We start from the raw sequence: 12,225 nt of genomic DNA, 5'->3' as shown, positions 1-12,225 counted from the left end.
TAGATGACGCGGTAATGTGGAAAATTGTAAGGTGCCGACCTTCTTGATGCAAGTTAACTCTTGAAACTTTGTGGTCGTTATTTTTGTATTTTTTTCGTTGGCTACTCTTTTCTTCAATGTCCATAGAATTTGATCTTGCAATATGCATTACCGGTAGACTTTAAACCGCTAGACAACGCACTGAATATTAATCAATAAATTTTTTATTGAAAACTACCAAAGCACAATGGCAATTTTTAAAATTGTGAAGCTATGCACAGCTCATAGAATGGCACATGGTTAATCATGCAGTCACAAGCGTTTTAGTTTCTTACATTAAATGTGGAGCCAAGTAACGATGTGGTGTTGTCTTAACTGAAAATGTTTGCCTCCGGCTTGAACAATAAGATTATTGGTGAACTTTGTGAGACCAGGTGATTATTGGTGAACTTTGTGAGACCAGTAGATTATTCGTAAACTTTGTGAGACCAGAAGATTATTGGTGAACTTTGTGAGACCAGGTGATTATTGGTGAACTTTGTGAGACCAGTAGATTATTGGTGAACTTTGTGAGACCAGGTGATTATTGGTGAACTTTGTGAGACCAGTAGATTATTCGTAAACTTTGTGAGACCAGAAGATTATTGGTGAACTTTGTGAGACCAGGTGATTATTGGTGAACTTTGTGAGACCAGTAGATTATTGGTGAACTTTGTGAGACCAGAAGATTATTGGTGAACTTTGTGAGACCAGGTGATTATTGGTGAACTTTGTGAGACCAGTAGATTATTGGTGAACTTTGTGAGACCAGAAGATTATTGGTGAACTTTGTGAGACCAGAAGATTATTGGTGAACTTTGTGAGACCAGAAGATTATTGGTGAACTTTGTGAGACCAGTAGATTATTGGTGAACTTTGTGAGACCAGTAGATTATTGGTGAACTTTGTGAGACCAGAAGATTATTGGTGAACTTTGTGAGACCAGTAGATTATTGGTGAACTTTATGAGACCAGGTGATTATTGGTGAACTTCGTGAGACCAGAAGATTATTGGTGAACTTTAAGTAAGCGACCAGTCGGACATTATTGGTGAACTATGTGAGAAAGTGATTATTGGCGAAATTCGTGACCTAAAGGTGATTATTGGTGAACTTTGTGAGATCAAAAGACGATAAAAGCCTCAGTGCTACATTGTGTCATGTGTTGTTGTACTATGCCATTGTCATGTACATTCATTTGATTTCTGTACCGTATCATGTGTGTACCTTATGTCATCATTAAGACATAACTGTACAATAACAAGACTATTTGCATTGTTACATTTGCCTTCATATTTTAATCTTGTCATGGATTATGTTCTTGGCAAAACTGAATACAACAGTGACTGTCTTTGTAATAGAGTTAAGTTCATGTCATTTATAATTGACATATTTGTAATAGAGTTGAGAGGTCATGTCATTTATAATAGACAGCTTTGTAACAAGAGTTGAGAATGCATAATTTTAAGAAGTAGAGGCCAGTAGATGATCTTTGGTGGAAATCTAATCAAACAGTAGGATCACGCCATGCTATTTTGCATGAAACAATACTCTTACAATTACATCATAGGTTGGCAATGCTGTTTAATACCTTGTGAAGTATCTCAAACATGAACAAACAAATATATTGTAAGACAACACCGTATACCATCAATCTATAAATAAATGCGTTCAGTCAGCAAGAAGCTGACTTGACAAAAAGGACTGTCAAATCTGGAAAATTCCATCAAAGTAATACCTTTATCTGTTTCTATTGATAAAACAAGAAAACTGAGACAATAGAAAAAAACAGCATTACATTTTGTACTAGTTTAAAGCAGACAAGACAAAATTACATTTTGAACTAATTTACAAGAGCATTACATCAACATTTTTAACACATCATATAATTATAATCATAAAAACATGTATAATATGAATGATAAGTTCAGCACACACAACTTGTGTATGGTGTGTTAACGAACAAACCTCAGCATTCATAGATAAAAGAGAACAAATATTTCAAATGTGAGAACAGATCCTATTGGGATGTTTGCTGCCAATTTATTATATATATGTAGAGTTTATTGGTAATTATCAATTACATTTAAAAACTTTTTTGTTTAGGCTTTGAAGGATAATAAATATATTCTACTCTTTCTTTAGGCAGAAATGCATAAGCAATAAAATACCAGTATTCATTGCTTTTTTGTTTTAAATTAAATATTCACAAAAATAAGTTTTGCACAGAGAATTTATTTTAAGTGGTATTAGGCAATGAGGTCATGAACTATAATTCTAAATGCATTTAATAACTTTATTTTTCATGTGAATAAAAATATTCAATACCAAAATCTGCAATAAAAAGATTTAAGTGTAAAACCACTTTTAGCTTAATGTCACAAAACAAAGACTATTTATATTTATATAGATAGATGTTTTTAACAACCAGCTTTGATGCAATAATAGTTATTTCATTATAGGCAAATGTTTTCCTAGGCTAACATGCTTTTAAATGCGAAGTCACATATTACACAAAATATTCATGTCAAATTAAAAGTAGTGAATGAAGACATAACTGGTAGATCTAGAATGCTTATCAATTGGATCAAACATGAGTTTAATACATTTAAAATAGCTGGCACTTCTGAGGTGACTAATGCAAATTAAAAGAATAGTAACAATCTCATAAAGGTTTGGCTCCCCTACTATCTAAATGTTTAGTGGGTGTTCCTGGTCAAAACAGTAGATCAGAATTATCCTTGTTATTCAATTTTCTAATAGAAAAATTAAACACCGCACTAATAGTCCAGAAAATTCTACATTAGTTTCACAAAAAATTTTCATTAAACCAAAGAAATATTTAACCAAGACAAATTCTAATACTGATTTTTTTAAAATTTGACTAATTTGTTAACATGCTGAGCAATTGCAGCTTATTCAATGACATTTTAATTTGAACAGGTTTACACAAAATGTCTAGTTAGCAGACTAGCACTTTACACATTCAGCAAAGGAAAATGGATTGTGTGTCTAGATTGGACGGCTAAGACTGGAGTTGAAAATATTCTGTCTGGTAGGCATCAGTGGAAGAATTGTACAACTGTTGCACGATCACATGACCCACACAGGTATCTCTGCTTCAGGAATGCCTGGTTGGGTGTGATATCAATGCAGCAGCTGGGAAGGGAGACAACTAGGGATGAGTATCAAATGATTCCTGAAATTGGTAGGTGGAAGAGGCTTGGCATTTAGGCCTGTGTAACAGAAACATGTGTAGTACAACTTGGACTGGCTACTTATGCAGTCAGCACATTTTTTTTCTACTGCAAAAAATACACTGATTGTCAAATGAAATCTTTAAATGCTAACTAAGTAGCCTTGAGTAATGTGTTATTGAAGAAATTTAAAAGCTTTCTTAAGCAAAATACTCCAAGGTTTTGGCTTAGTAATGGAGGAAAATATATCTAGACTCAACTAGATTATACTACTGTAATATATATATTCATATTATACCTCACTGGAATGTTATAGACGTGGAGCTCTATAAACTATTAATACTAATAACATTAATAACAAATTGTACGCCTAGTGTATGTCTAGTAAAGAGATCTATCTGAATGCAAATGATAACATAGTACATTCTTTACCAAGTTTTGAACTTAACCCACAAAAAAAAAAAAAAAAAAAAAAATAATGTGAATTGAATAACATGTTGACAATTTAAATCCAATTTCAAAAGAGATTTATTGAAAAACCCACAGTGCTGTAAATCAATAAGTTTTTGTAAACCTAGCAAAATTCTAATTATTATAGAAGGAAATAATTTCAGTAAGTTGTTTGGAGATTTAAATAACATTGTACATAAAGAAACAGAAATTTTGTACGTAAAAAAATCTACAAAATTTCACTGCATATTAAAACCCTCTAAAAGTTTCTTTCTAGTATACTTAACTTAATATCCAACAAATGATAGTGGATGTGGTCTTGACAAATGGTGGTAGAACTAAAACAAAGGTAAAACTAAAAACACCTGACAGCACCAGATCTGAGAGAGTCCCTGACTCTACCTGTAGGTGGAGGTACCACCCGCAGGTGGAGGTCCTGGCTTCACCTGTCAGTGGAAGCGATACTTCCTGGCAGGCTTCAGGTTCACATAGGTGGACTTGAGCTGGTCTGGCTCCTTTTTAGAGACCTCAGAAAACTTTTCCCCCTTCATGCTGACGACTTGCCCATCCCTGTAGCGCACAAGTTTCTTGGCTTCCTGTTGTCAAGACATTGTCAAAACGTTTTCGCTCTCAACATCTAATCTTTAAATACAAAATTATGTGCTTACACAAATAGAAAAAAGGATTAAAAACATGAAGTCTTACTGACATAATCACACTTTTAAAAAATTAATTTAAATATTTTAATACAACAAATTCTTAACTTACCCCTTTCAATGGTGGGGGTCTAAAGGTCTTTTTATCTTCTTCTGTGTCCACAAAGGAGTATCTGAAAACATTTTTGTGTATGCATTTAAAATTATAACATTAACATACTGCATATCATAAAAAAATGAAAGCTAAGATTTTGTCTTCCAAAATGAACATTTAAAAAGTAGCAGAATAACTTCCTTGATGGCTGAAGAACTTTTCAAGAGAAAAGGAGACTTACTTCTGTAAAACACAGGATTTTATACTGTCATCATCCAGCTTGTACTCAAGAATCTTCTTCACTTTGTTATTTTTCTTTAAAAATTGATAATAAGAGTGAATTAAAAAATTAGTATGTAATGCTATAATGAAGTGTAATGAAAGTGTTTAGTACAAAATGTGTGTTAAAGTTAGAACTTACTGGGGTTGTCACCTTTGTCTTGCCAGTGATGGCCTGTCCTGTTTCCTGTCTGTCCATAATCAGCTGTGCAGCGCGGTCCATGTCCCCAGCTGACAACTGTAAGCAGTGACGAGCCTCCATGGTGCATGCACTGGGAAACATTTCTTGTAGAATTTTTACATGTTCTTCATCTTCCACAGCTAGTATATCAGCCTTTGAAAAGATACAATATCAGGAAATATATAAATATCAGCCTAGAGATGGAAATAAAGAATTTAAAGAAAAGTTACATTTTCAACAACAAAGAATCTATCGTTATAAGTCCTTTTGCAGCAGAGATAGATAATGCATTTAGTTTGAGTTATGGTCAGAATTAAGACAGAACCTCATTTTCATTTTGCTCAGTAAACTATTACTTACATTTTTTGCTTGTTTAAGGAGGAAGTGACTATATATTATTTTACTTAGCATAATAATTAGTAGCTATTGATTCATCTGTAATAAAACTTCAATGTAAAATTTTTGGTTTAAAAAAGTATTTACTTTCTCATCTTGACTGTCTTGTGAAGAGCAGCTAAGTTGTCTCCCTTTACGCTTTGATGTTGAATGCTTTTCACTAGAGTGTGGAGCTGTCTCTAAGGGAGGGGATGATATAAATGTGATCGGATTGAAATTACCATTGGCCACTTTTTGTTGGGCTGAAAAATTAAACACAAGTTTTACTGGTGTTGCTGCAAAGAAGGTAGATCAATCACATTTATTTCTCGTTATGGCTAGGTTAAATTAAAAATAAACTCTCAACAAATTTTATTGTCTAATTTTCAGAAGTTAAAAGAAACCATAACATTAAGTTAGTGTTCAATTTCACCATTAGCAACTACTGTTAGATGACATGAAAATCAATCAGGCATGAAGTGACATACAAGTAACCCAGACAAAATCTATACATGGCATGAGACTTTGCTGCTATGATAGGCTGAACTATTTGATGACAGCAGAAAAAAACAAACTGCATTAATGATGTCAAAATTTAGACCTAACTATTCCCTTAAAATGTCAATTAGCATATAAAAATTGCTCGGGGCTTTAAAAGTATACCAATATGAAGTTCTTTGAGTTGTATTTCTGTATGATGCAGAAGGTTCCATTTTAAAAAGGTTGTCTTAATATGTTGCTTTGATATTAACTGTCTGTAAGAATAATAAAAGTAGCATTAACAGATGCTGAGAATATAAACCTTGTTGGACAAAGTGTGCCAAACATTTCAAATGAAAACTGCCCACAGCTACAGGTCTGTGCATGAAGTTTGTAAATTGGATATTTTACCTTCGTCCTTTGTAGGTGCATTTGTCTTGTTTAGCTGTATATTTACTTGGGAGTTATCATTCATGTTAAGAGACATGTGTTTAGAGTCTTGAGTGTAGTCATAGCAAGGAAACTTCAGTACATTTGTTTTCTGTCCCATCTCAGTGTTTGAATCCTTTTTGTGATCTCCTTTGATGCCATCTTCATTATAGTCATAGCCATTAGTCCTCTCAACATCTGTAGACAGAACAGCAAACTCACAAAAATAAAGGAGTTACTAACAAATTATTTCTCTTGCCTATCACTCTTCAATAATGTTAACTAGTCAAGAAGCATTTGAACCAGAGCAATGAAATTTCATCTTTAATAAAGCCACCCTCAAACAGGCAAACAATATTCAAACAAGTTACCTTCTGTGGGGTTCATGAGCTTTTTAGCCATTCCAAGCATCCAACCAATAACTTCTGCCCTGTTTATAAATCAAACATCAAACAAGAATTTTCAAATTTCACAAACACGTTTTACTACAACTTTAAAAAAAAATAAGTTAACCAGTGCCATATTTACAGAAACAATAGAAACTAATTCAATACACACCTTTCTTATCTGTGTGTTATTAGTCCCAACCATAATCACATCATTCTATCTTAAAAACAACTGTAGGGATCTTTTTGTAGCTGTCTACAAAAAGATAAAGTGTAAGCATTCTTTTCTAGCTGGCCTACCAAAATCCACTGTAAGCATACATTTCCAGCCTGTGTGTAGCTGCTTACCAGAAAGCCAATTGTAAATATATCTCTCTAACCTGTTGGAACCCAAAAATAGGCAGACTTTTCTCACCTGCCAATCATTTCAAACCCTGGCAAGTACGCATTCATCATGTCAATAACATCTTCCAAGTCCAGGTTGTCATCCTCTAGAGTCACCAGCTCCACCACGCCAACAAGATATGCAAGGACTATTTCATCAATGTTTCTAGAAATATATTCAAAACATACATGTAACAATATCTTTAATGGTTACCCATACATACTTAAGTGGTAAAAGATACACATAAAAAAACAATTACGCAGTGCATTGAAATAGATTACACTCCTATTCTAAGTTGTGCTGTGAGATTTCTGTCATGTTACCCTAACACAGAGAATTGCAACAACCTATTTTCCACTTAGTGATATAACCTAGTCAACTCTAATGTGATAATTGTTTTTCTGTAAAAAGACGGACAATCCTTGACTGTACTTTTTATTCCAGATGGAGTATTCTATGAAAATAAGGTGCATCTAATCTTATCCCAACACTTTGTAAAAGATTGGTTTTATTGACATATGTGACTTTTACACTACTTTTCTCAATTATATAAAAGATCAAGATGTTGGATAAAGTGCAGATTTAGTATTATACCACAAACATTTTTTACATCATCTTGCAATTGCTGCTGTTTACCATATAGAAGCCAAAGTAAGTGAACCATTATGTTGCTAACTATATTGACTAAACATGTTTGGTCTGGAGCATTACTAGAGGTAGTCTATAATGTTGCCAGCCATATTATTACTTACATATATTTCACAGAGAGTGTCTGGTTCAACAACTTTGGATTTCAATGTTTATAGTTAAACCTTGCTATGGCAGTGCTTATAAAACTGGCATCAATCTTCTACTACATCAAGGGCTTGAGGTTTAAAAATGAGGATTTAATAGTCAGCTAATTAAAATAGTGAGAACTGCCAGTCTAATTATTTTCACATGTGTGTGCCCAAAATACTTTGGTTGTTTAACCAGAGGTGTGCATAGCAATATTTGCTGTTTGAAAAAAGTCTTTCCATAGAATTTCAAGTTCTTTATGTTTATTTAACTTAATCATGTTTAATTGTGTACATATGTGATGAATAAAATCCCTACTGGAATTCAACAAATCAAACCAAATAAACCTCCATGCTAGCAGTGAAATAGAAAAAAAATTATGTTACTGTTAGGCTATATTCATTTTTTTTTAATTAGGCTAATTATTTATAAATCCCCTTAATAAATTCCAATTAATTTTTTTTTTAAAACATCAATCAATTTATTTTCTAAAATATTGACTGTGCTCTATCAACATTGAGTATTTTAATCATTTTATATATTGGGCCTCAAATGCAAAAGGGAATCTCCCCCCCCCCCCCCCCCCCCCCATCCAAAAATTATGAACCACCCAAACTATGAGTGTGATGTCATTTATGGAAGACCCCTTATTGTGATTTTGATTAGGCCTACCTACTCATCTTGGTCTATTGGTATTACTTATGTTTAGTAGTAATTAATAGTTATAGACTTCTGAAAATAGGTGTGTCAGGTTGTATTGTAATCTCAAATCTAGTATTAGTTACATGGTCAACATTTCAAATTTGAAATTCTGGAAGGCTTAAGCAAGGCAGTGTTAGTTGTAGTGTAAGTAGGTAGGCCTAAGTGTAATTTAAATTTAGTTTAAGTAAGGAAGGACTAATCTTAGTTGATTTAATAGTTAGGGCAGGGTTAGGGTTGACAACTTAGGCCTAACATTATTTATTTTATTAATTAAAATTAGACCTACTTATCAACAAGATATTTTTTAATGAAGATTCTATTCTTGTGCCATTACCGGACACTGGTAGAGTCACAGTTATATAGTGTATAATATTCTCAGTGTATAGGCTAACTAATAAGGGTAATCTATTGTTTTAGGTACGTAAAATTGGCCAAGGCTAGAAATGTGCGAGAAAGGTGGCTCATTAATATGGCTGTTATACAAGTAGGCCAATATTATTGTATTTTTGGGTCAAATATAATAGATAATTGAATAATAAACCAAAAGCAATGTCTAAATATATCAATAAAGGCCAAAAATTGATTTTAACTTTAAACAGCCTTGTTTGCGAGCAAGATTTTCCATATAAACAGCGGCCATCTGTAAAGTGGTTTCCCCTGAATCTAGCTAAAATGTTAAAACTTAAGATGGCTTCTAAATTTAATGAGCTTGGTTGCATCTGATGAAAACATCGCTTATCTTTTTTATTACTGAAAAGTTTTAATGCAATCATTTAAAAACAGGTAGATCTAGAGACAGAGATCTACATGAATGATTGAAGGGTTGAAAGTTGAAACATTTCTGTAACTTTTACAACATAGATCTAGATCTAGATTCTAGATCTCCTCAAACTTTCTAAAAATGTGAAATAATTAGTAGTCGATCTCATTACCAAAACCGGAAGTCAGAACCTGACCCTGAAACGTCATGCTCTTTTAGTTTTCACATTTTAAGTGTTTTTGGGGGTCCTATATACAAAAAATGAAAAAACTGCTAATCTAGCAATATCTCATCACTATTTTAATGCGAAATGCTAAGGAAATGGATACTATGGCTTAAATGCTAGAAACATTTGCGAGATATGTAGTAATAATTAATACAAGCATTTCTTATGGAGCACTCTCATTAGGAACTGAACTGCAACGAAAAACGACCGACCACCGGGCATCAGCGCTCGACAGCTCCTAGATAAATATATATTTGAGATATTTACCATGATTAATTACAATGATGCTGCTTCTCTTCTTCCAAAATCCAATTCCCCATAGAAATACCATGCCGCTGCTATTTTTAGCAACGTTACGCCATTGTTACGCTAGTTGTCAGATAGAAACAACTAATTTTTGTTTTTTGCGGAATGCACTGTTAAGTCTAGTATTTTAATTATAATTCAGTTTTAGCATGTGCAAAAATTGTGGGCATTATTATTGTATTAAAGTATTAGTAATTTTATAAGTATATTGATTTTTTTTTCTTCACTGCAAGCCAAGTAGGCCGACTGCACTGTTAGTTTCATTGACAATAATTCGTGACCGGTCATTAACCTTGTTAATATTAATACTTCGTGGCCTACCCGACTGTATAATTTATATGAAATTATATGTAGTTTTTAATTAGGCCTTAGTATTGTATTTTAGGCCTAAACAATGCTCATTCTGAGCCTTTTTGTGCTAGATCTAATTAGGCCTACTGGCAATTTTTTTTTTATTTTTAGACTTTGTCAACCTCGTTAATGCTGTTGTGTTAGTTAAAAATATAGGAATTGTGTGTAAAATTTACGCAGTTACTCAGTTACTACGTAGAATGATATCAATAAATGAAGTAGTAATTATTTCCTTTTAGTTTTAGCAATCTTTTGATACAAAATGTCTAATATTTTATTTTCCAATACATCGTGGTGTGTGGCAGAGTAAACAGAACGGTGCGGTAGGTGACCTAGAATCTCCGAGTTCGAATCCGACGTAAATCAGTTGTGCTTTATTTTATTGTTTCACATGGGAAATGCCACGAGCGGTTTTATTTTCTTTCTTTTTCAAAAAAAAATTTTTTGAACGAAATAATATTTTATAAAATAATTATTCAAAATTTTCCAAACATCGTCGCTCGCATCGCTCGCGAGATCGACTGCTTACATTTTCTTGTCTGCGGGAGAAAAATGTTGACACGGTCGAGGGTTCACCGTGAGTTCAGCAGGCCTACCATACATACGTCACAGCATTAACTATTGCTGTTAGAGATCGTCGGTGGGCAATCCCACCCCTCCCCTCATAAACCAAGCAAATTGTAAATCAACTTAGGGTCATTTTAAGTTCACGCAAGCTTACAGGACTGTAGATTTACTACGCATAGCTGGTAAAAAAAGAAAAAAAAAAAAAAGAAAACTTCGCCTAACCTAATGCTACTACAGAAGAGAATATTAATTATAGAGTATTTAATTTTAAAGTTAAAAAAAAGTTCATTTATCATCTTACCTAATAATACTGTATTGTCGTTACAGTTAGAAGGACTAGATCTAGATTTCTGTCAGATCTATTTTTAGTTTTGGATATTAATTTTATTGTCATCTTCATGGGTATTGATTGTTCAATTCCTCATGGAATGCCTAATGTCTTAAATTGTACATTGTACATAGAATTTATAATAAATATGTCTGATATTTCCTTAATAAACATAATGAATATAAAGTTTTATTTCTAACAAATTGTTTTGGTTTTTTTTGGTAACTAAAATACCCAATGTTGTCGTAATTGCTATGACATCATGCTACGAATGGAAAACACAAACCAACGTAACTTTTTGATATCTTTTGATGGCGAAAAAGAGTTTCGCATTTTAAGATGTTAATAGGTCATTTTGTTTTTGTTTGTTTTCTCGGCCCCTAATTAAGCTAGACCATTAAATTTGGTCTCAAATTAACCAGTAAGTGATATGGTTTGTAATGATATATGATAAGTGACAGAAAATTTTAATTAAAAAATTGTAATAAGACAACCTAATAATTAGGCCCTACAAAAATTTGACCAGTCACCTTTTTTCACGTTACTATCTAGCTGCTAGCCTCGGCCGATTTTACTTACCTAAAACGATACGATAGATTACCCTGCCCTAATAAGTTACAACAAGACATCTCTTACAACAAGACATCTCTTTCTCTCTCACTCATCAAAATCAAAACTGAACTCAACACTCAGCCGTGTCGGTGGCCGTCGGTTACTCCGGTTACTTACTGAATTGCATCTTCCAGGCTATGTCGTGACAAAAAAGTAGATAATTCAAGATGAACTTTAGCTTCCATCTCGACGGTTTCGATAAAAGTGCAGTTACTTTCATTCAATACAGAGAATAAAGTTGCAAACAAAGATTTTTTTGTTGTTGTAGCAAAATTACTTAATACTTGACTTGGCTTCAAGACGATCTTCACGCAGAAGAAATAAAGAATCCAGCTTCGTTGAGCCAGATAAAAATGTTTTGGCAGACCAAGTAGAAGGGATATTTTAGATCTAGATAATTATTAATTTAAAGCACACGTTTTGTATTGAGCTAATATAAAGCTCTAAGTTCTAATAGTTTACTTTTCAAAAACATAATTGCAACATAAAATGTCGTACTATTTTTCGGCATTAGGAAACTAATGTTTTGAAATAATTAAATCTAGACTAAACCATTATTTTTCTTGAGCTAAATTTCTCCTTTAAAAGTAGATCTAGGTCTTTTATTTAGATTTAAATTATAAATGAAGACTAGGCCTACATTGGAATTTTACGATAAAGCTGATTT

General features: G+C 32.9%; 1 protein-coding gene across 3 annotated transcripts; it reads right to left on the bottom strand.

Annotated features, from left to right (window-relative positions):
• Nucleotides 1-1,584: 1,584 nt before the first annotated feature.
• LOC131951455 (CUE domain-containing protein 2) lies at nucleotides 1,585-11,876 on the bottom strand. Of its 3 annotated transcripts, none has more exons than XM_059313872.1 (9): nucleotides 11,676-11,876; nucleotides 6,960-7,094; nucleotides 6,530-6,588; nucleotides 6,141-6,356; nucleotides 5,358-5,512; nucleotides 4,836-5,027; nucleotides 4,656-4,729; nucleotides 4,433-4,493; nucleotides 1,585-4,260 (listed from the first exon to the last, which is right to left on the bottom strand). In XM_059313872.1, the coding sequence occupies exons 1-9, from the start codon at nucleotides 11,741-11,743 to the stop codon at nucleotides 4,114-4,116; spliced, it is 1,107 nt and encodes a 368-aa protein (XP_059169855.1). In that variant the 5' UTR covers nucleotides 11,744-11,876; the 3' UTR covers nucleotides 1,585-4,113. The 3 variants fall into 3 exon arrangements, with proteins under 3 accessions (XP_059169855.1, XP_059169856.1, XP_059169857.1); XM_059313873.1 differs by having other exon boundaries at nucleotides 4,848-5,027; XM_059313874.1 differs by having other exon boundaries at nucleotides 5,358-5,449.
• Nucleotides 11,877-12,225: the final 349 nt, after the last annotated feature.

This window comes from Physella acuta, unplaced genomic scaffold, assembly GCF_028476545.2.
Source record: "Physella acuta isolate Inbredline_101_S28 unplaced genomic scaffold, ASM2847654v3 ptg000813l, whole genome shotgun sequence".
In the NCBI taxonomy this organism is placed as follows: domain Eukaryota; kingdom Metazoa; phylum Mollusca; class Gastropoda; family Physidae; genus Physella; species Physella acuta.
Note: the sequence above shows the minus strand (reverse complement) of the source record. Positions and strands in the feature narration are given on the sequence as shown.